Source organism: Mus musculus, chromosome 15, assembly GCF_000001635.26.
Source record: "Mus musculus strain C57BL/6J chromosome 15, GRCm38.p6 C57BL/6J".
Lineage (NCBI taxonomy): Eukaryota > Metazoa > Chordata > Mammalia > Rodentia > Muridae > Mus > Mus musculus.
The window spans coordinates 93,276,755-93,299,617 of NC_000081.6; the positions used below are offsets into that span (position 1 = coordinate 93,276,755).

General features: G+C 42.2%; 1 protein-coding gene across 3 annotated transcripts in view; it reads right to left on the bottom strand.

Moving 5' to 3' along the window:
• Positions 1 to 7,078: 7,078 nt before the first annotated feature.
• The window catches only part of Yaf2 (YY1 associated factor 2), a 53,103-nt gene continuing 37,318 nt past the window's right edge, over positions 7,079 to 22,863 (bottom strand). For 2 of the 3 annotated variants that reach the window (NR_028315.1, NM_024189.6), the window contains 2 exons: positions 9,656 to 9,808; positions 7,079 to 8,868 (listed from right to left, as the gene is read on the bottom strand). Coding sequence is in view for 2 of the 3 variants with exons in the window: in NM_024189.6 (NP_077151.3) it covers positions 8,634 to 8,868; positions 9,656 to 9,808 (388 nt within the window). In the remaining variant the exon portion in view is untranslated. Of the gene's footprint in view, positions 8,869 to 9,655; positions 9,809 to 15,798; positions 15,820 to 22,863 lie in introns of all 3 variants that reach the window. The other variant, XM_006521292.3, reaches the window with a different exon arrangement.

Genomic DNA, 22,863 nt, shown 5'->3' on the forward strand with positions numbered 1-22,863 from the left:
TGGAGTAAGCGAATCCAGAGCCAAAACTGAGACTTAAACACTTAAAAATCCACTTAAAATGCACACAAGATATACTTGAACACACTTAACCTGCACATGCACCTAAATACATGTAAACAATTAAATGCTTTAGATGCACGCTTAAAACACATATTTTTAAAATGCACTTGAAACAAAAACATTTAAAATACAAGTAAAATGCACATATTTTAAAAATATACAGGCAAAACCACACTGAAAAGCACACACTTAAAACTAGATGCATGCACACTTAAAAGTGCACACACACGTCATGAGAAAAACCTCGCTATTGAATTGTTCAAGTTGCATCTGGGTCACTGAGAAGTGTGCCCACAAAGGACAATGTGAGGGACAATAACAGGCATAAAAGCTCTCATTCCCTGGCTCTATGACCATGGCAAGATCACCTGATGAACTATGGGCTGTTTCCATCTCAGAAGGATTAAATGTCATGCCTTAACTCCCCCCCCACCCCCCAAAAAAATCCAATGAACAACGAAGATGTATAAGGAGAAAAAAAAAAACATACATTTGTTCATTCAATAAATATTTATTGAATATTTTCTACATGCCAGACAAGAGGCTCGGATGCACAGTATTCAGGAATAAAGGAGTGTCCTACCCTCAAAAAGGAGACAGGCCAGTAAAAACAAAGAGAATAGTACATCTTTCTAACACACCTTACAATTCTCAGAGAAATAAAGATAAAAGAGTGCAGAGAATTACAAGAGCACTAACAAGAAGGGAGAGTTGGAGGACATGGTACCAGCTAGAGTAAAGAGTGAGGACCCAGGCAGAACGGCCCATTTCAAAGATACTGAGGAAAGCTGCCTCAATGACTGACACCTGTAATTCCTGCACTTCGGAGGCCAAGGCAGGGTTACCACCACAGGTTCAAAGCCAGCCTGGTCAGCATAGTGAGTCCCACATCAAACTGCGTAACACACTGTGGCCCCATTTTTTAAAAAAGGGTGTGTGGGGGGGTAATTGCTAATACTTTTTTTTCCCCAAGAAACTACATGTAGAAAGAATAAAGAGTAATCTCTCAACTCACAGATCATAAAGCATAAAGGGAAGCCAGCCAACAATGTATGCGAAGAACACACAGAATAATCATGTTCTTCACAGGGGGGTTCACGATCTTTTAATCCTATACTTTGCAAAAGATGTTGTTGCAAAAAATTAAAATTAAAATTAAAAAAGGCCATCTACAAATGAGACCGTTTATACTACCTACACACCAAGCAGCCCTGGCTACCTGGAAGCTGAGGGAGGAGTCACTGCATGTTGCTCTCTAGCCAGCATTCACCTGCTTCTTCTTTTTTTTCCATTTTTATCTTCCTAAATTGACTTTTGTTACTGAAAACAACTTTACCTATTTCAACATCGAGTGGACATTCCCTTCCTTTCTTTCACGTATATATTACAAGTAGATCTCTAGGACAACAATCTTTAATTTGCCGGTGACAGGCTGAGTAAATCCAAATTCTCAACTCAGCAGAATGAGTGTGAATGGAAGAAACAGGATTTAAGTAAGGTCAGGCATATTCAACGCGGTGACACTGTAGACAATGACAAGGAATGGAGTTTGAAATTAATATGCAAAGGTTTTTTTTTTCTCTAAAGTTGGACAAAAGATTTGTATGAGGTAGAAAACTGATTCTGGATTTAAATCAAATATTAAGAATCTCTATTTTAGAAGGTCCTGGGCTAGAAGAGGTTTGAGTGCATACTGCTCTTGCGGAAGACCAGAGCTATGCTCCTGGTACCTATCCTGGGAAGCTCACAACCACCTGTAACTTCCACTCCAGGGGATCCCATGCCGTCCTCAGGACTTCACATGCATAGATAGACTCACAGACACACACACACTAAACACACAAACACACACACACAAACAAACAAACATTTAAAATGGTGGTGCTCTCTCTTCTCATTTTCCCATCCATCCCTGCCACTCAGATATGTATACAGTCCTGTCCAGTATTTCCTTCCAATTTCTACATTTGACTTCATTTAAAAAATAAAGAAGTCATCTTTTAGGCAAATGCTCTTACCCGTGTCTCAGGGGCTGCAATTACAGGTGTCCGTCGTCTCCTGTCCCCTGCCCCCTGCCCAATATTCTATGTAGACATAGCAGTGTTTTCATAAAGAGAAACTGATCTTCAGGTAGCTATGGGTGTGCACACCTCTATTAGCACTGGGAAAGCTGAAATTGGAGGATTCCAAGGTCTGGCCAGCCTGGGTGATGTAATAAGACCCTGTTGCCAAAGAAAATCCAAAATAAAACCTGAAAGTGTGGCTGGATGTGGTGGTGCATGACCTTAGTGCCAGCCACTAGGAAGCAGAGGCATGTGTCTATCTGTGAAGTCAACCCCTGCCTTGTCTACAAACCAAGGAGAGCAACACAGAAAGACCCTGTCTCACAAAGAAAAGGGAAAGTGCCCGGCAGCTATCTTCTTCTGAGCCAGACACATGGGCCTCTACATTTTGTGTCTCGGCCTCTCTTGGGCCTGTGCTGTGACTCTGCACACTCAAGCTGCTCCACGTGAAGACACGCTTCCATTTGTTCTGCCTTGGCTTCTCTGCTCGATAGCTAGTTTCTTGGGGTGCAGTTCTCCCCGCTTTCGCTTCCCTCCCCCACCAGCAAGTAAGCCGGATCTCTTCCACTGTTGCTCTAACTGTAAGGCAAAAGCAGCACACACGAGAAGCCTAAAGGATTAGGCCTTGGTCTTCAGTTTAGTTCTGGATTTTTCGATGAAACTCTACAGAGAAGCGGTGAGCAGATGGGAGCTTTCTTCTGAGTCATCAGATGAAAACTAGGATTCAACCTTAGGGCCTAGGCTCCTCCTAACTCAGGGAAGGCGGCAGCGGTACTGCATCCTTGCCCTAAACTTACCTTTGGCTTATCCTCACACATAGAAATAAAACCATTTTTTAAAAACGTATGAGTATTAAGGGGCAGAAAAGATGGCTCAGTGACGGAGAGGGATTGCTGCTCTCGAAGAGACCTGGCTGGGTTCAGCTGCCAGCATCCACATGATGGTTCACAACCCTCGGTAACTGGGTTCAGTTCTGACCTCCACAGGCACCAGACACACACAAGATTCCCAGATATACACACACGCAAAACACATAAGATAAAAATGTTTTTAAGTAGTAATTTTAAGTCTTATTCACCCAAGAGAATTGAGGCAGTTTATAAGAACAAAAAAAAAAAAAAATCCATAGTCAAAATCATTATATATATGAAATAAGTTAGAATAAGGACAGCCATCTAGTTCTACGTAAATTATTAAAAACAGTCAATTTGGGGGCTGGAGAGATGACTCAGTGTGTAAGAGCACTGGCTGCTTTTCCAGAGGTCCTGAGTTCAATCCTCAGCAACCATATGGCGGCTCACCGCCACCTGCAATGGGATCTGATGCCCTGTGTCTGAAGTCTGTGTGTCTGAAGACAGCAACTCATAAAGTAAATAAATCTTTTTAGAAAAAAGCCAATTTTAACTGAAACTTCTTACAACTAAAACAAAAATGAAGAATACTCAATCTAAATTGCCTTAAGAGAAAGGCAAATTAATTTCTCAGATGAAGTAAACTTTTGCAGAATCCAGTCTGAGTAAAATTTCTATTTTGGAGAGTAATGCAGAATCGTCCTTCAACACTTTCACAAAGAAGAAATGTGAGACTTTATTGACTCTTTGGGGGGTGTGGGTGGGGGGCTCAGTGGTTTAGAACACATGCTGCTCTTGCAGAGGACCTGGGTTTGGTTTTCAGTGCCCACACAGTGGCCATCGCTAACTCCAGTTCCAAGGCATCCAACAGCCTTTTCTTCCTCGGGCACTGCACACATGTGGTGCACTTACACATGCAAGCAAAACACTCATACACATAAAAATAAATATAGTAAATGAGGGAGAAGGAAATGGCTCACCTCTAATTAGAATGCTGAAAAAGGTAAAGTTTTGACAATGTAAGCTGGAGTAATAGATCACAAACAACTCACTCAAACGACTCATCAGTCATTCAATTAGCTGCAAATGCCCAAGTGAGGTCCCAGTATTCCAGTGCAGCCTTCCAGTATTCCAGTGCAGCCTTCCAGGGGATGTTTAAGGCCTAGGTGAATCTTCTAAGAAAAAGGTCTCAGGCACTCCCTCCTCTGCCACTTCTATGTCTCATGTGTATTTTCACTGTTGCAGGGGTATCATCTCTGACATGTGTACTCCACATCTTTGGCATCTTTGTAACCAACCCTTGAAACAGTAACTAAAAGCCAAAGCATACTTAATAAAGATCCTGCAGTAAACAAAACTTACATCAGGAAAAAACTGACTGGTAAGCGATCTGTGAAAAGATGCAGAAAGTGGGGCTGGGGTGAAGTTCTTGTGCTGATAGAATGAACTGGGGTTGAGTCTCCAGAACCTACAGTTAAAACATAAAACTAACAAGCAAGCAAGCAAAGATTCAGTGATCCATACTTGTAACGCTGAGCTGGGGCAGTGGAGACAAGCAGGCCCCTTGGGCTCACTAGTCAGTCAGCCTTAGCCTACTGGACAAGTTGTTTTTCAAACCTTGAAATCAAAAAAACAAGAAAGTTAGATCAGTGTTTAAGAGCCGATCTTGTTGCTCCTGCAAAGCACCCAGGTTTGACTTTCAGGACCTAAATGGTGGCTGACAACTGTCATGACTCCAGTCCAAGGGGATCGTACCCCATGGTGCAGAAACCAAACACTCATAAAATAAAACCAAACAAACATAGGCACACACCTATAATTGAGCAGACAGAAGGTGGCTGATTTCTGTGTTCTGTGAGTTCAAGGACAGTTTGATACACACAGTGAGTTCCAGGACAGCCAGGAGACCTAGAGAGACCCTGTCTCAAAACCAAACAGGTTTTATTAAAATTTTAAAAAAACAAAAACAAACAAACAAACAAACAAAATGAGAAACACAGTGATTAACTCCTGAGGAATGAAGCAGGCAGCACCCAGATAGACATACCTTACACATGTAACACGGAGATGAGGAAATATGTCCCCAAACTCTGAAACCTTCAGAACTCCACTTGATTTTTCACTGAAGTATCTGGTCTTTTCACGGTACTTCGAGTGGTCAAGAATTGGCCCATCCCATAAAGACAAGATGATCTATACGTCTAAGAAAAGCCTAAGTCACGACGTTCAAATGATCTGGGATAGCAGGTATGTGTTATATAAATAAAACTTGTCTATGGTAGCTTACAGTAAAACAGGTTTGATGGAAAACTAAACTATTACAGATATTGATGCCCTACTTAACAACACGTGCTATGGGAACTGCTAATGACTAATTACAAAGATGACTTCTCACTGTATGTCACTGGCATGTCCCCAGAGGCTGCACTTCTCTCCCTGGTGGCCTCCTGCCGGAAGCTGGGCCCTGACACTCTCTGCTCCTCCTTCCTCCCTCAGTCTCTCCAAGAGGAAGCCTACTCTCCCTTACCTCTGCTAGCAGTGGGGAGCAGAAGCCTCCCTCCCTTTCTGCTGTTGAAGACCACCAAAACGCCCTTGCTTTCTGTGTCCTCACTGCTTCCCTTGGGCTATCTTTGTCACTCATTTTTCTGTATTTCAACTTTTCTACATTCTTTGTTCTAGACTTCTGTACATGCCTGCAGTGGCTGAGGGGGAGAACAGTAATGAAATGTGTTTATTTATTTTTTTGTTTGTGTTGGAAGGGTTTTGGTTTTGTGTCGTTACTGTTGTTTTGAGACAGTTTCTCTGTGTAGCCCTGGCTATCCTGGAACTGGCTCTGCAGACCAGGCTGGTCTTAAACATGCAAAGAGCCACCTGCCTTTGCCTCCCTAGTGCTAAGACTAAAGGCATGTGTCAGCACTGCCCTGCAACACATTGTTTTCCTGCTATCCTACACGCACACAGACATACACCCTCTCTCTGTTTCACTGTCTCTTTCTCCGTCTTTCTCTCTCCCTCTCTCTCTCTCTGTGTCTCTCTCTCTACTTAATTCTCAAATCACACAGCAAAGATTCCTTTCTATAACCAGTTCCTACATTAGATCTTTACAAAGAGAGAAGAGGTAAGTCGCTAAGACAGTATAGTAAGAAACCCAAGTCAATAAGCATTAAGGTAGAGTGTAAGCCAGAAGCGCATTCTCTTAGGCACTGAGGACACCTAACTAAATGGAAGTTGACTTGCCATCAACTCAGTTGATTTTCTTCCTTCTACTAATGTACTTCACCTTGTATATATCACTATAATTTTAGGAAAGCATTTAATAAAACTTTTAATTAAAACCTTTAAGTCTGCTGAGTAATATAAAAGGTTTTTAGATGTATATTCTTATGCGCTTCAAAGTGCACCTTCATTTTTACTTATCTTTACTTTTATTGTGAAAAACACTCAAGGTCTTTGAGTAAGTATGGAGTCTGGTTGCTGACGGGGCTGGAGAGACAGCTCAGTGGTCAAGGGCAGCTGCTGCTCCTGCCGAGGACCAGAGTTTGATTAACAGCAGTCACATAGGAGCACACCATCGTTTGGAACTCTCTGCAGGTACCAGGCACGCCCGTGGTACACACACATTCAGGCAAGCAAAATACTCACACATAAAATAAAAAACTAAAAAGGAACTCACCACTAAAACGATATCACAAATTTCCGAGACAGCCACAGATGCGCTCTAAGCCCTGGCTCTGGATAGTCTTGCATATTTAACATCAAGCGCATGCAGTAACGGAATGTGTACGGCTTCCTGACAGGAACATCTCTGAGGTAGCATGAGTAAAGGCGGAGGAAGGAAAAAGCAAAACCCTACACTAGGTGGCGTCGTTCCTTTCTGCAGTCTCACAATGGAGAGGGTGAGGTTCTCCACCGCAGAAAGGACGTCCTCACCCTCTCCATTGTGAGATACACTGCCTTTACTTATTTTGTGTTTTAGGAACCAAAGTATTTCCTACAAGCATTTAAAATTGAATACACTAAACATTTATACATGAAAATCAATGTAAAAATAACATCTTTAAAAAGAACGTAGCCAGTTAGTTGGTATTCCATTGGAAGTATCTTAGAATAAAACAAGTTTTAAGCCTTCATTTAACAACACTGAAGAATGAGGTATCTGAGCGTTTTCATCACAGATTTTTACTGTATGCAATAAACTATTCACAACTAGCACGTTACAAGAGTACCACTGTGCCAATGAAACGAACTGCATTTCAACAGTGACATTACCATGAGAAACCAAGTATCACAACTGTCAGGGACCACAGATTTTCCTTCAAATGTTGCCATGATGTCTTTTATGTGGTAGATGATATTCAAGGTACGTTTTATCTTTAGGTTAATTTACATTTCAGAAGCTCCCCCCACCCCCATAGGCAGATATATATTAAGCAAATGGCTAGCAAAAACAAGAGAACCTGAGGAGAATAAGATAGAGCATGTAGTTTCTAAGATGTATTTTCAAATACAACATAACACACTCCATTTAGTTGTAAACAAAATGCAAAACTGTAAGTCATAAAAAATATTTTATTGGTGATTATACATAAGTGAGTGGGGCCGTAAATACTTTTTATTTCAAGATATTGATAAGTGCATAAATTGAAGGTTGTATCTGGAACTAGAGTACTGTGGTTTCCATATGAATTGTTTTATTTAGTAAAAGGCCAATTAAGCTGACTTAGGAGTGACACCTCAGTTCTGTGTAATAGTTACATGTTTATATCAACTAGAGTCACATGTCTGTGACCCTGGGTAGGGTTGGAACAGGGAGACAGTGATAAAACTATCATTAAGTTAGAGCGTTTGCAAGTATGGCAAGTTCTTTCCTGCTTCTGCCAGATGCTTGCTTCTTTAACTCTAATGTCTTAGAGGATGCAGGAAATACCAGTGTTCAACGACAACAGCGCTAACCCTGATCAGAAAGCTAAACAAGCCACGTCGTACTGTCTACTAGTGAACAGTACAATAAATTGATGCTTTGAAAAATAAGCAAACTAACAAACATAAACTGCAAAAAATGGATAAAACATAACTCAGAAACAATAATTTAGTAAAAACATGTCAAAAAACATTGGCAAAGATTCATACAAATTCTTTATTTAATAACAACTTCCTATTTAATCACACCAAGTACCAGCAGGTGCATTAAGAGGATAACCATTAAGAAAATCCTGTTGCAGCAATAGTTGATTAAGTTGATCTCTGACTTGCATACATATAACTATTTGTTTCACAATTCTCAAATAATACATATTTAGGCAGCTTGCACTATGTAATAAAAAATTTAAACTCATTACATGCCAATAGTAGAGAATTCAATAATTATGTGTTAGAATTCACTAAACTATAAGTGAAAATAGACTTACCAATAACACTGCATAATGAATAATTCAACCACATTTTCATGGCATTTAACAGCAGAGACCAAAATGTTAACTCTGGAAATGTTTGGTAGCTTACACTGCAATAAAATCTAATAAATCCTGGCAAATTCGTATTTCGTGTAAAACTCAAATTATAGGTTATGCATGAGTGTGTCTGTCATGAAAATGTGGTAGTTGTTGGCATACTCTGCATCTCCATGGAGGACAGGCATGACTAAGTGGAGCAAGAACGGTTAGTGAGACTCTCCGTTGAGGGAGGAGGCTTCTCCCCGCGGCGAGGAGGACCTGGACACACCCCGCTCAGTGCTGTCCGAGCTGCAGCTGCCCTGGCTGTGCTGATCGCCAGCAGCGCTGGACGCAGGCGCTGACTTGGCTTTCTCCTTAAAGTCTGTGATAATGACTGTTAGATCTCCAACAGTGACTTCCAAATGCTGAGCGCTACTCCGATCCACATTTTTTAATCTTGGTCTAAACACAAAAAAAAAAGCAATGAGTTCTTAAACTAGATTTTCTCACTATCACATTTCTGAGTAAATACTAAATAAACAAGCAAAGTAACAAAATGAGTCATACTGAAGGTTGCAGGTAGCTTAATCATTTTATTCCAATAGATGTTTTAGGACAATAAGAAACAAGTGCACCACAAAGGCAGCTGATAAGGCTGGGGACTGGAGAGATTGCTCAATGGTTAAGAGCGCTAGCTGTTTTTCCAGAGGACCCAGGTTTGATTCCCACTACCCACATGGAGGCTCACACCGTCCCTGACTCCAGGGGCAGCAGATGTGACACCATGAGTGGCGTTGGAGGCATGCACATAGTGCACAAACACTTGTACACATAAAACAATAAATAACCCTTTAAAGCTAGGGCCAGGTAACTCTTTACTCCACTGCTGCCCACCTCACTGTTAGGACATGACCCAGAACCGTGATCGTGTTCAGAGCTCATGATTTGGAATACCACTTTCCTGAATTTCAAGTACCTATTTTTTTTTAATTGATAAAAGAAAAAAGAACAGACATATAAATGTCTTCTAAATATCTGCTAAGGAAGAGCAGCCTCTTCACATTTAACCTTGTATTTTTACCTTTTCTGATTTCTAACGTAACTTTCAAGTGCAGAAAGCTTCTGTAATATTCTATACTGAGATAAAATAGCTTACTTTCATGTTGTATACAGGAGTACAATCAAAGTTTAAAAAGGAATATTAAATGGTTGTTTCTATTATTTTGAAACCCCACGGAGCCCACTCTACCTGGTTTTCTTGTGACAGTTCTTTTTGCTAGCAGCTTCCTTCTCACTCTTGTCCTTCTCTACTCGGTCTTTCTTCTCTTTCTTCGACTGGGTAGGGGGCACGAACTGCTGCGTGACCTGCTGTGCGACCAGCTGGGAGACAGGGCGTGGCTTCCTGTGCATAGGACGAAAAGGGGTTTACTACAACTTAAAGGTGCATGTCTTTATGAAATAAAAGCAGGCTTGAGAATATGTTTGTGATATTTTCAACTTTAGATTTCTCATATATGAAATATAAATTTTTATTTCTGTTCAATAAAATAGAACAAACTATCATAACAGTTAAAATTTATTATATGTAAGTACACTGTAGCTGTCTTCAGACACACCAGAAGAGGTGTCAGATCTCATTACAGATGGTTATGAGCCACCATGAGGTTGCTGGGATTTGAACTCAGGGACCTCTGGAAGAGCAGTCAGTGCTCTTACCCGCTCAGCCATCTCACCAGACCCAACAGTTAAAATTTAAGACCAAGATATATGCTCAGGCCATTAGAATGCAGCTGTACATAAAGGAACATGTAACACTGTTGACAATTTATATCCAAGAAAATAAGGCACACATAATACAAACATGAATTTCAAAAATTTAACCAATGTTTACACTTCAATGGTTTCTGTGTATCAGCATTGTGGCTGAAGTACAGGGCCTCACACACAAAAGCATGAGCTAAGGGACATCACAGGCCCCTAGACTTCCTCCCAAGAGAAAGCTAAGTATCTGTAGTGCCACTTGGTTCCCTCTTTAAAATCTTTCATTCATTCACTGATTATTTGTTTACTGCCAAAACTCATCACCAAATCCTTGAGACTCTTTCTGTCTCTGGTTACAATCTTAAGATGCATTTCTGATGCTGGAGTATCCTCCACTCTGTGACATTTCCAATGGCTACATTTCAGGGTGCCTTCTTGGCTTTGCCTTTAATGCTGGCTTGAGCAAGCATCCCATCAGTCAGACAAGGCCCCTCCAGCTTCACAGAGCTCGATTCAGAGGAACAAAGAGAGAAAGAAAGGCAAAGAAGCAGGAGGACAGTGTGGAAAAACATGGGAGATTGGATATACACACACGCATGCGCACGCGCGCACACACGCACACGCACACACGGGATGGAGATATAAAATTAGTTTTATTGCTTAGGAAATCCTATCCTGAAAAAAAAAAAAAAAAAACCCTTAGACCTTATAGTATTGATTGAGGTCACACAACCCCAGAACAAAACCAAGCGTATATGTTTCCCTTCCTCTGGAGACCCTAGCCCACAGTGTGTATACATACATGTGGGCATAGTAAAGTATGTAGAATGGAGAACAAAAACAGGAACACATACTGGGTGATGAGGAAGGGCTGAGCACAGGAAACGAGCATTTGAGTCATGAAAGAGAATGTGAAGCCAACTGTTCCCCCTGTTTCAACCCTGTCATGGTTTCTGTCTTTTATCTTTTTTTTCCTGAAGTAGAAGATAAGTGCATATTATCAAATGCATATTATCAAAAATCATGTACATTGGATAGAGCATTTTAAAAAATCTTTTTTACTTTCTTATAAAAGAACAAAAAATAGCAGGATGCAACCAAAAGATGAGAAAACACTGCATAATATTGTATAATCAAACATAAAACATTTGAAGGCTAGCAGGATATAAAGAGGCAGAGTTTTAAAAACAGAACTGACAGAAATCAGGGTTAAATGTCCAGGCTAACTGGAGAAGCCGGCTCTGTGAGTTAAGTGCTTTCTGTACACCTGAGTTTGAACCTGCAGCACTCAGGTCAAAAGCTAGGCATGCCTCTTGGCACACCTGTGAACCCAGCATTGGCACAAGGAGGGCTAAGGATGACAGCTAAGGCTCATTGGACACCAGCGCAGCAAGTTCCAGGTTCAGTGAGAGATCCTAGGTCAAGGCAATAAGGCTGGAGGTAAGGGGAGAGAGACACTAGAGGACACTAGACATCCTCCTGTGACCTCCATGGACACAGGTCTGCGTGTGCCTTCTCACACACATACACATGCATACACAACACATGCAAAACCAGCCACACCTATGGAAGTGATCTGGAGGTGTTGCGTTTCGTGGTCAGCTCTGCTAAGGAAGGAACACAAGGGCTGAGTCAAGTTCATGTATTATCCAAGCAGTGTCAGAATCCCCAGAAGGGTTGTTGTCTTGTCAACTCCTGCCGCCACAGTTCTCATTTAGTGACTTCTGAGTGGAGACCAAGAATTTGTATTTCTGGCTAGTTTTCAAGTAATGCTAATTTGTCTGACTCAGGCAAGTTATGTGAAAAAAATTTTCCTGGGAAGATACAACACACAAATCTACTCACTTTATAAGGAACACTCAACAGGACACAATATGGATACCCTCAAAGTCCAATGTACTGGACCTATGAGTTTTATTAGGGCTACTTACAGAAGCAGAAATGACTCAAAACACAACTGCATCACAAAAACACACCAGAGCATGAGTGGCAGCTCACAAAGCCAGGAACCTGGTATAGTCCCTGCGAAGAGGAGCCACGCCTTCCCTCCCTTCTGCCCCAGAGATGGCCTTTGTAGGAGCCTCCACAAGAGCTGTGAAAGGGTGGCATCTCCTTGGCTTGAAGCTGTGGCAGATCTGTCCATGGTGGTGTGTCTCCTTTCCTGCCTCAGCCTGCAATAGCTGGCGCTGTCCATCATGGCCATCTCTCTCCAACTCCCACACAGCTCACCAGTGTGCCTCAGCCAAAGCCACCACAGCCAGGAAGGACTTCCCATCCCAACCAATGGAACTAATGGAGGGAAGAGGAGGTGGAAAAAAGCCACCAATCCCTGCGCAGGAAAACCCACCAATCTCCAACCTCCCCAAGATCAGAACTTGAGGCCTGGAGAGACGGCTCAGCAGTTAAGAGCACTGACTGACTGCTCTACTGAAGGTCCTGAGTTCAATTCCCAGGAACCACATGGTGGCTCACAACCACCTGTAATAGAATCTGATGCCCTCTTCTGGTGTCTGAAGACAGCTACGTGTACTCATTATAAATCTTTAAAAAAAAATCAGGACTTGAAATCTCACCAATCTTCAATCTGAAAATCTCTGTCCTGAAAAGCTCTATCCCCTACGAAATTCTATGTAAGTCCTGGCCTTTTCTCAACTCCCTGGACCGTCCAATAAATCTCTTTTATGAGATTTGCTGCCTTGGAATAAGCTGCGAAGCAATGAGAAGAAGGGAAGAAGCAAAGAAGCGGAGCGGGCTGAGGCTCCTGGGCTCCTCGGCACAGCTGGGCGCGCTCCCCTGGGAGCTGGGATGCCTCTGCTGAGCAGGCTTCCTTCCAGAGATGTGCGATTGCTGAGTTCCTGCGTCTCAGGATACCCTTCCCTTGGGACACCTTCTCCCTCGGCTGTGTGGTTCCTGGGCTTCCAGGATACCCTTCCATCCCAGCAGGACCACATAGAGCACACCGCAGTCTGCAGGCAGTTCGACAGGTCCTTGAAGTGTCCTTTCAAGGTGCCGGCCTCAGTTGCTCTAGAACTCTTGCAGGCAGCTCCTCTGGTTTCTCTTCTTTCAGGGAGCTGGTGTGGCCTCGGGGTCTTCTTTGCAGCTCTGTTCCACTGAGCTCTAGACTCTCCGCTTTTATTGCTTGCTCTAGCAGGGAGGGCCCAGCAAACCTAGCAATTTCAAGCCTTCCTGAAGCTCATTTGAGTCATTTACCTAAGGAGCGTTCCTGCAGGATAGGATGTTTCAGTCTCAGAGGAAACAGTTACACAGCAAGAGCTCTTTCTGAAAAGAAGCTTCAAGAAATGTAAGACTTTTAGCAAATACTGTCATCACTGCAGTAGGAAGCCGAAGACACTGCAGAGGACACATGTTCAGGAATAAGAGTTACCTGGGAGCAACCCTCACTGAAGAAGCTCAAGCAAATTTAACAAAGACTATGGTACATAGTCTTTGTTAATAAATAAACCCAGACTTTTAAGTACTGGTAATTCACAAAATCTAAGAACCAAACTGAGTGTTAGAAAAGAATATAATATTAATTGTATGTCTCCTTACCTATGCTAGAAACACCATCAGAAAGGCAGCCTGGGTGTTAGCTGGCACTCTGTAGCTACAACAGTACTACTGCATATACCTTAGACACCAAGAATGAATGTAGAGGAATGAATAATAAGTGAGTTTTATTTCCTTACTGACATCTAATCATGTGTATGTGGTGAGTGCACCATGTAACCAGCCAGATCCAATGCACATCATCTCTGACTGACGTCCTTAAGGAGCTGGGCTCGGCCTCTGAGCTTCTGGGCCAGGATCAGCCACTTGCTACATATGGGTAAAGACACTGTGCGTGAGGTAGAGTAATAACTATTTCTTTTTTTTTAAGTTATACAAAAATATGGAAAGAGAAAACAGAAAGATATGGCATGGTTGGGATTTTTTAATCAGGTTAATGCAGTAAAGAGTCAGTTAAAATGAAGTAAGTTCTCAAAAATACAAAGTATAGCTAAGAAACTGTCATTGCAGGGAATTGTAAATTGCTGGGTCTCTTCATTAAATTATAGCTTTGCCACGTTCATATACTGTGCTTTGTACTGTTATTCCTTTTACCTCAAAATTTAATACAAATGAATATATAAAAATATTACTTACAAAATTACAAAGTGGAAATCCTAGAGCTGGGGAGACAGTTCAGCCAATGAAGAGCACTTACGGCTCTTGCACTGGACCTGGGTTCAGTTCCCAGCACACACATGGCAGCTCAAAACTATCTGTAATCCCAGGTCCCAGTGTCCTCTTCTTGCCTCTTCAGGTACTGTCTCACACACCACACACACACACAGCATACATGTCCACAGGAAGAGCAAATACACATAAAATAAAAATAATTCTTTAAAAAGTGGAAATCCTGGAGTTTCCAGACATTAGCAAATTGAAGTGCCTTGTTTTTGTCAATACAATTTATAACATTTGGCTAGAGAGATGGCTCACCCGTTTAGAGCAGTGACTGCTCTTCCAGAGGTCCTAGGTTCAATGCCCAGCAACCACATGGTGGCTCACAACCATCTGTAATGGGAACTGGTGCCCTCTTCTGGTGTGTCTGAAGACAGCTACAGTGTACTCACAATGTATAGCACTGATAATCACTATAAGTAGTGCTACCTTCAGAGAAAGGCGCCTAAAAGAGCAGTTACCTAGCTTTGCCACGTTTTTCTCTGTCACCCCATGTAGGTTGTCACCAAGCGAGTACCATCAGCTCCTTGGCACTGCTTCGCTGCATCACACTCCCACTTTCAGGCAAGAAGAAAACAATCCTAGCGCTCCAACTCACAAATCCTACAATACAGTTGCTACTCTTTTTTATTCTTTGAAGTCTTATTCATTCTTAACAGCTATTCTCTCTCTACAATTACTCCTCGTGGAGGCAGGAGATGACAGGCAGGCTAACCACATAGATGTAAAAGTAAACATCTATTAATAAGGTATATTTTATATCATAAATCCATAAAGCTGAATCAAATCCTTTATTTTAAATGAATTATCAATTCAGAATATTCCTACTATCAATGGCAAGAATAAAATAGTTGAGAATACTATAGTTAGTCCACAAGGCAAAACCAACAGAACTAATTGAATCTGTCAGAGGAGAAAAAGGATACATCAGGCTATAAACAAGTGACATTATATCTATACTAGGGTCCAACAGGATGGGGTGTAAGTGAAACAATGGACTCTAGTGTCTCCCTGGATACTGAGGGATAAAAACCTCCGGTCATGTACGGAAAAGGACTGGGGGCATCTAGGGAAGACAACAGTGGCCTTCTCTAGTAAGAGAACCAATAGACTTGATATGGGGCATGCTGAATACTATGGCTGCAGTGTAGAATCTCTTACTGGCTCATCATGCATTTGGACAGTTGTTTTCCAGCTGGGAGTGCTGTTTTGGGAGACAATGAGACCTTTAAAAAAAAAGTGGACTGGATCACTGGGGAAGGCCTTTCATGTGACATCCATTTCTGGTTCTGACAGGAGTTTTGCTCCTTGATCTGCCAGATTAAAAAAAAACAAAACCAGATTTAAAAAAAACAAAACCAGATTAAAAAAAAACAAAATAGGCCTGCTCTCAGCCCGCCCAACAGGCCAAGCAGTGGTGCTTTCCTTATGGAGATGCCCTGCACTATGAAGCCACGGGCCTCTATTCTACTTAGTTGCTCTGTCAGCTGCTTTATAAGTGGCAAGAAAAGCAAACGAATACCCTGAGTTTGCAGGTTTGGGAGTGAAGCTGGCCACGGGGCAAGCAGAACCGTAGAACTGGTGCTCCGATAAGCAATTACAGCTATCACCTCTGTACCTTGTGTCCTTTATTGTATTCCTTGCCTTTAAAAATGTTATTCCTTAAAGAGACTTACGGCTTTTCAAGGTGCTGAGAAAAAGTGACAGTTGACTGCTTGGCCCTAATCAGGACATTGATATAATCCCACATTAGGCTCAGGGAACACTGCAGAAGAGGGAGTACAAGAATGTAGAGCCACAACACAGGGAGAAGGGCTGAGACATACTACTTTCTAGGTATGATACGACCACTGCGATAGTGGTCCCATAGCAGCTATGGGTGTGTACATACACTAGACTTGTATAAGAATGGGCCTCTTAACAGTCAGTCATGGAGGGGAAAGGGGCTCATGAGGCCAAGCCCTCACTGCTGAACTACTGGTTATCAATGGCTCCTGTGAGTGGGAGTCACTGCTCTCAGTTGTTTACCACCACAGTGCCTACCAGGCTCCAGATGACAGTGCCAAACCCAGAAGGCCTTGGTTAAACCCACTGTGTCACAAAGTAAAGAAAAGCAAAGGAACGTGGGAAACGGATTTGCAGCAAGAAGCAGAGGTGAAACACACTAAGAGGGACCTAAGAGAGGGACCAAGGTGAGAGGAACCAGAATGCATTAACATGCATAAAGCTGTCAGAGTAAAGTTACTTTTTAAATGTTTCTGAGTAATTATATCTTTCTTCTTTTATCATAGGCTTTTTTATATTCTATAATACTCCACTGTTTTTATTCTTATTCTAATGATAAGGATTACATTTCATCTGAAGACTATAACTGTACTCTACAATTCTAAGATTATTTAATCTTATTCAACTTTGAATGAAAAGAAAAGAGTTAAGAAGAACACATTTATTAACTGAAATAAAATTCCCTACTGCTCTTTAGAGAATGAATAGGCTTTAAAATTCCTTCAATGACAGCAGTGGGGATACAGTTTATCACAGGCCTTTATAATGTAGAGTGTTACAACTCCACCATGCATGTACTATCTGTCCACAGGGATCAGAACGAAGTGTGATCTCTCTTCCATTTGATAAGAGCAATCTGCTGAATGAGAGAGAAGGGCCTTTCTCCCCCAAGAGCACAAATCTACTTTTATTTATTTATTTACTCTCCATTAGTTTAAATCCGGAATGAATACAGCGTCACCCGGATTCTGTGTCCAATGGCCTTCTCGGGAAGGTTGCTTCAGAATTAGGCACGATCACTCTGGGTTTTTTTGGTTTGCCTCCATGAGTCGCTGTATTGTGTTTTGCTTTATACACATAAGCACATCTCTTGCCTAAGTAGAACTCCGTTTCATCTCTGGCATAAACGCCTTCAATTTTAAGAAGAGCCGTGTGCTCTTTGGTTTCGGAGACCTTGCTTGTAGCCAGCAAAAATGGCCTTGAACCACAGCCTTCCAGACACACTTGCTTTTTAAGAAGTTCTGTTCCCAGCAGGCCCCAGAAATCTACTCCTGAAGTCCAGCAGCACAAACTTCTCTCAACTCCACTGAGACAGGGTCTTTAATGGTGGAAACAGTTAACTCAGAAAGTACAGGATGTCATTATGAAATAAACTTCCTTCCTCAACTATTTTGTTATAAGACAAGTAATTAATTAGTGCACTTATTCAAACATAAAATGTCACACACAAAATTAACATTGTCAAGAATAAGTGGGTAAGAAAGTAAACAATGGAGACAAGTATGGAAGCACATGCTTATGACCCAGCACACACTGCTGGGCTGAGTGAGCTACACGGTGAAGTCGACCCCAATCTAGTTTGCACAGGAGAAAACTACTAGTATGCTACTAAAGAAACGTAACAACAGAGGTCTAATGGCAGACTGTTGTACCCACAGGCTAGGCTCGCCCAACCCACATCCGAGGAGCTGCTTCCAGCAGTAGATGGAAAGAAACAGACTCACGACTGGACAGTGCAGAACGAGAGCCTTCGTAGCACCCAGTCCTAAAAGGACTGCTTTATTAAGCCCCTCCTCTGGAGGGCTCAGGGATCTATGAGGAACAGGAAGCTGAAAAATTTTAGAGTCAGAAGGAATGGATGGCACCAAGGAAAAAGTGTCCTGCAGACACAACAGGACTGATGTACATACGAGCTCACAGAGACTGTGGCGTTACACCCTAAACGACCTACAGAGGTTCAAGCCAGACCGGGTGAAGAGGATCCCACTTCTAAACAAGAAGCTATTTATAATTGTTACTGCTGGCAAAAGAGAAACCAGCTCTTCCCACTGGGGTGTCACTGGGTACACAACCATATCAGAGCAGACCCTATGTCCAGGAGTAGCTGGCCAGAGGAGCTGGGGGGAACCTGACACCTTTTTGTTTCATTTTGGTGGGGGGGGGTTCTGTTTTTGTTTGTTTGCTTGTTTGTTTTAGAGTGAGAATGAGTGAGTGTGTGTGTGTGTGTGAGAGAGAGAGAGAGAGAGAGTTAAACAAGAGAGAGAAGATAGTAGGTAAGAAGGTGGGAAGGCTCTAGAAGGAGTTAGGGAAGAGAAAACATGACCAAAGTATATTGTATGAAAAATGTTAAATAAATAGTGTACAGGATGAGAAACTACTTAACATACTGTCTTAGGAACCGGTGCTCCTGTTGCTACCCTAGGTTTCCAGGCAATGGGGTCCATGAGAAGCTTGAGAGCACACAGGCAGGCAGTGCTGACACCTGAGTTAGGCACCCACCTACTCAAGACCTCAGTCTCTCCTTCTTCATCTTTGAACAACACAGCAATGGTCTACTCCCGTCCTGACTTGACAAAGCCACAGAACTGTTTGTCTTCTCCACCCTACTGTAACCTGGCTTTCCCAACTCCACAACAGGTGTAGGACAACTGCTGCTTTTATTCCTCACTTCTCTCCGTCCTTCAAAACAGCACCCAGTGAGCCTCACACCTGATGGCATTCCTGCCGTTATACTGCACCCCCATTTTTAAACAGCTCAAATGATCAAATTATTAAAGAAATGACAAATTGAGCCTTCTGTCACTTCTGTGATAATCATTTGGATCACTCGATCTGGGGAGCCCGATGCTATATCTAAAGGACTTCAGCGACTTTGTGGAGATGTACACATGGCAAGGAACTAGGTAACCCTGTCAACAGCACTCGCTGTGTGTGAGCCGTCTTTGGAAGGAGGTACCCAGAGGTCAAGCCTGCAGACCAGTGCAGCCTCACTTAGCATCTTCTTCCCTACTCCACCCTTCCTCCCCAGAGTCTGGCTGAACTGGCTAACCTGGCTGAACTGGCTAACCTGGAACTAGCAATCTTCCTGTCTTGGCCTCCTGAGGGATTAGGCTATAGGCATAGACCACCATGACAGGCCTCAGCAAATATTAACTACAACCTGAGAATAATCTAGAGCCTAAAATATCTGCTAAAAACTGAGGCAAACTTATGACTTACCAAAACAGATAAAATAAATGTTCTAAGGCAATTTGCTGCAAAAAAAAAAAAAAAAAAAAAAATTGTGACCCTGGTCACTAAAGCGTCTGAACAGAAATGCAGTCATTTCTAAGTGGGAGAGGAAGACACAGCAGGAAGAGAAGGCTGAGCAACAGGAGCAGCTTGTCAATGCGTGCAGATCACTCACTCTGGGAGCCAGCTGCTGTGTGGACAGGGCAAAAGACACCAACCTGCTCAACAATACTTTAGGCTGTAACTGTTTCTATGGTCTTAAGACAGCAGTTCTCAGCCTGTGCTTCACAACCCCGTTGGGTATGGACCAACCCTTTCATGCGGGTCTCATATCAGATATTTACATTATGATTGATTCATAACAAAACTGGGTAGAAAAATTAGTTATGAAGTACCAATGAAAATAATTTTACAGCCGGACGTAGTGGCGCACGCCTTTAATCCTAGCACTGGGGAGGCAGAGGCAGGCGGATTTCTGAGTTTGAGGCCAGCCTGGTCTACAGAGTGAGTTCCAGGGCAGCCAGGGCTACACAGAGAAACCCTGTCCCGAAAAACCAAAATGAATGAATGAATGAATGAATGAATGAATGATTTTACACTCGAAGGTCCTCACCGCAGAGACGCTGTATTAAAGGGTCACAGCAGAGAGGTGAAGAACCGCTGCTCTGAGATCACTGAGCTTTCGAAACTGTCTTTAGTATTTTATAACTATCTTGCTACATTTATTTGTGTTTGTGTGTATGTGTGTGCATGCCATGGAGCCCATGGAGATCAGAGAAGCGGTAGGAGGAAGTTCTCCTCCTCTATCGTGTAGACCCTGAGGGTCAAGCTCAGATTATCAGAGCTTAGAAACAAGCACCCACACTTGCTGGGCTGTCTCTCTGGCCCTAGGTTATAATATCTAATGCATTTTACTCTTAGAAACTAAAAGCACGGCACGTGTATAATTTTATTACGCAATAGTCTATTTGAAAACGATGAGGTTCACCTGTGGAGATCACGTTCAATTTAAAATTTCTCCATACAAGCTATGATGCTGAACTGAAGAGAGCCTAATGAAGGTCATGTGGTTTCTAGAACCCGTGAGATCCAATCAGGTAGAAAAAAGCAGGAGGAACCCAGGAAAGACTTCTAACATAGTATATGTCCAAGTAGTTGCTGAATAAATTTGAAAGGCAAGAAACATAAATAACACCTCCATACCTCAAAGTCAGAGAAAACTGTTCTTGAAGAGAGGATGTTTCAAGCTAGTCCCTGGGCAGTTTCAGTAAGCAATGCTGAGAAGCGGGACAGTTAAAGAAGAGGAAGCAGGAAGCAGGACGAGCAAAGCTACCATGCCCAAAGATTCACAGAATTTACAAAGCACTTTCAAGAAAATCTGTAAGGACTTAGTTGAAAGAAAAAGACAGACTTTTCAAGAGGGCCGCTCTCGAGACCAGGAGACTCGGGCTGTGGGAGGCTCGACCTGACAGAGTGAGGAGTCTGCAGCCAGGAGTTATATTTCACAAACTTAATCTATCTTAACATTTTTAATTAATAGATTTTTGCATATAATTTTATTTGTTTGTTTGTCTGTTTTTCAAGACAGGGTTTCTCTGTATAGCTATGGCTGTCCTGGAACTCACTTTGTAGACCAGGCTGACCTCGAACTCAGAAATCCGCCTGCCTCTGCTTCCCGAGTAATGGGATTAAAGGTGTGCACCACCACGCCCGGCTACATATAATTTTAAATGTTTTATAATGAATTACTTGAAAATAGTCCACTTCAAATCCTCACTACTGTCAACGCAAGGACACTGGGGATAGACCCTACACTAGACATGTTCCTTCTTGGCTGTGTGGGGCTGGACATACATATGTCCATATGTGTACCTAGGTGCTTGCAATTTACAATGCTGCCACAGAAGATGAACCCACAACATGTCAATAAATTGTTAAGTCAAGCCATCATAAAGGCTGTTTATCTGCATCTACATATAATTTAAACATGATGCCAGGCAAATTATTACATGACAAAATTTATATAGACTATCTAACATTTTTACATCAGATGGAAAAGCTATTGTTGTTTACAAGCGTGTGTTTGTATTCTATGTATGCCCAGTTCAAGCCAGCTCTGGCTTCTCTTTCTAAAGCTGGTGAAAAACCACCATGACTTTTGTAAAGTTAAGCTACTTCCAGATCAGATGATGAAAAGGAAGTTGTGGTTTTAAGTGACCTTCTTGCTTCCTATCTATATTCTTCTAAGCAAAAATTACTTTAGCACAGAGAGCCAAAGTATAAATGCTTTGTTTAAACTAACAATGTCTAAATATGAAACGGCAATGAGCCAGCCAGCCACCAGCATTAGAGAACTTGACACCTTTGATTGAACACTAGAATTAGGCTGGCCAGAATACAAAAGTGCATCTGAGACAAATTCACTGTCTTACACAGAGCCACCATGTTCTGCACAGATGCAGGGGGACTACGTGAGGATAATTTTGCATGTAAGAAGTATACACTTCATAGTGCATCATCTAATCATATACAGTGTGCTTTTACTAACAATTCAAAATTTGATACAACTAAAAACATAAATGTGCAGGTAGAAGTAAAAGCAAGCCTGTCGAGAAACAAACAAAAAAACAAAACAAAACAAAACAAAACAAAAAAATGCCAGCAGTGACGTGAGAAAGGAAGGGGGTGGCAAAATATGCAGGGAAAAGAGTCCTCATAGACTCTGTTCTTGCACAGAGATGACCATGTGGAGCCCTATGTGATAGTTTCATTTAATGTAGTAAGGTTTTAGTTACAGATAAATAAAGTATTTAGATAAAACTGATTCTCTAGTTGACTAAACACCTTCCATGCTTCACTCTTAAAGACACAGAAGCTGTTGATCCTAAGGGCTCCTTGGGTGGCGATGCAGCAGCTTATATGAAGCTCTCCTCCTTTACTTCTCAGGATATCTGCTTCCGGCAACTCTAGTCACCCATTCACTACTCCAGCCCTTCCAGCCGCTTATAACTTAACTAAGTCTATCACAGTCTGAAAGACTAGGTGGGGACAGAGCTCAGGAGGTGAGGTGCTTGCCATAAAAATATAAAGAACAAAACTTAAAAGACTCCCAGAACCCCACACAAAAGCCAAGTAATTGTGGCAAGTGCCTGTAATCCCAGCAGAGAATGGGGGCAGAGACTGGGGATGCCCAGGACAAGCTGGCTGGCTAGCCTAGGAGAGCCAGAGTCTTGGTTCAGTGAGGGATCCTGGCCCTCCCCCCCAGGAAAGTAGAGAGCAATTGAGGAAGGCACTCAACATCAACTTTGGGCCTCCATACATATATGCACAAACTTCTAAGCACACCCAGACACGTACACCTTCAACACACGAATGCACATGCACACATACACGTACCCCTCATATCAGTGCTTGTTGTTTCATGAAGCAGTTTGTGTATACTATAACTACAAG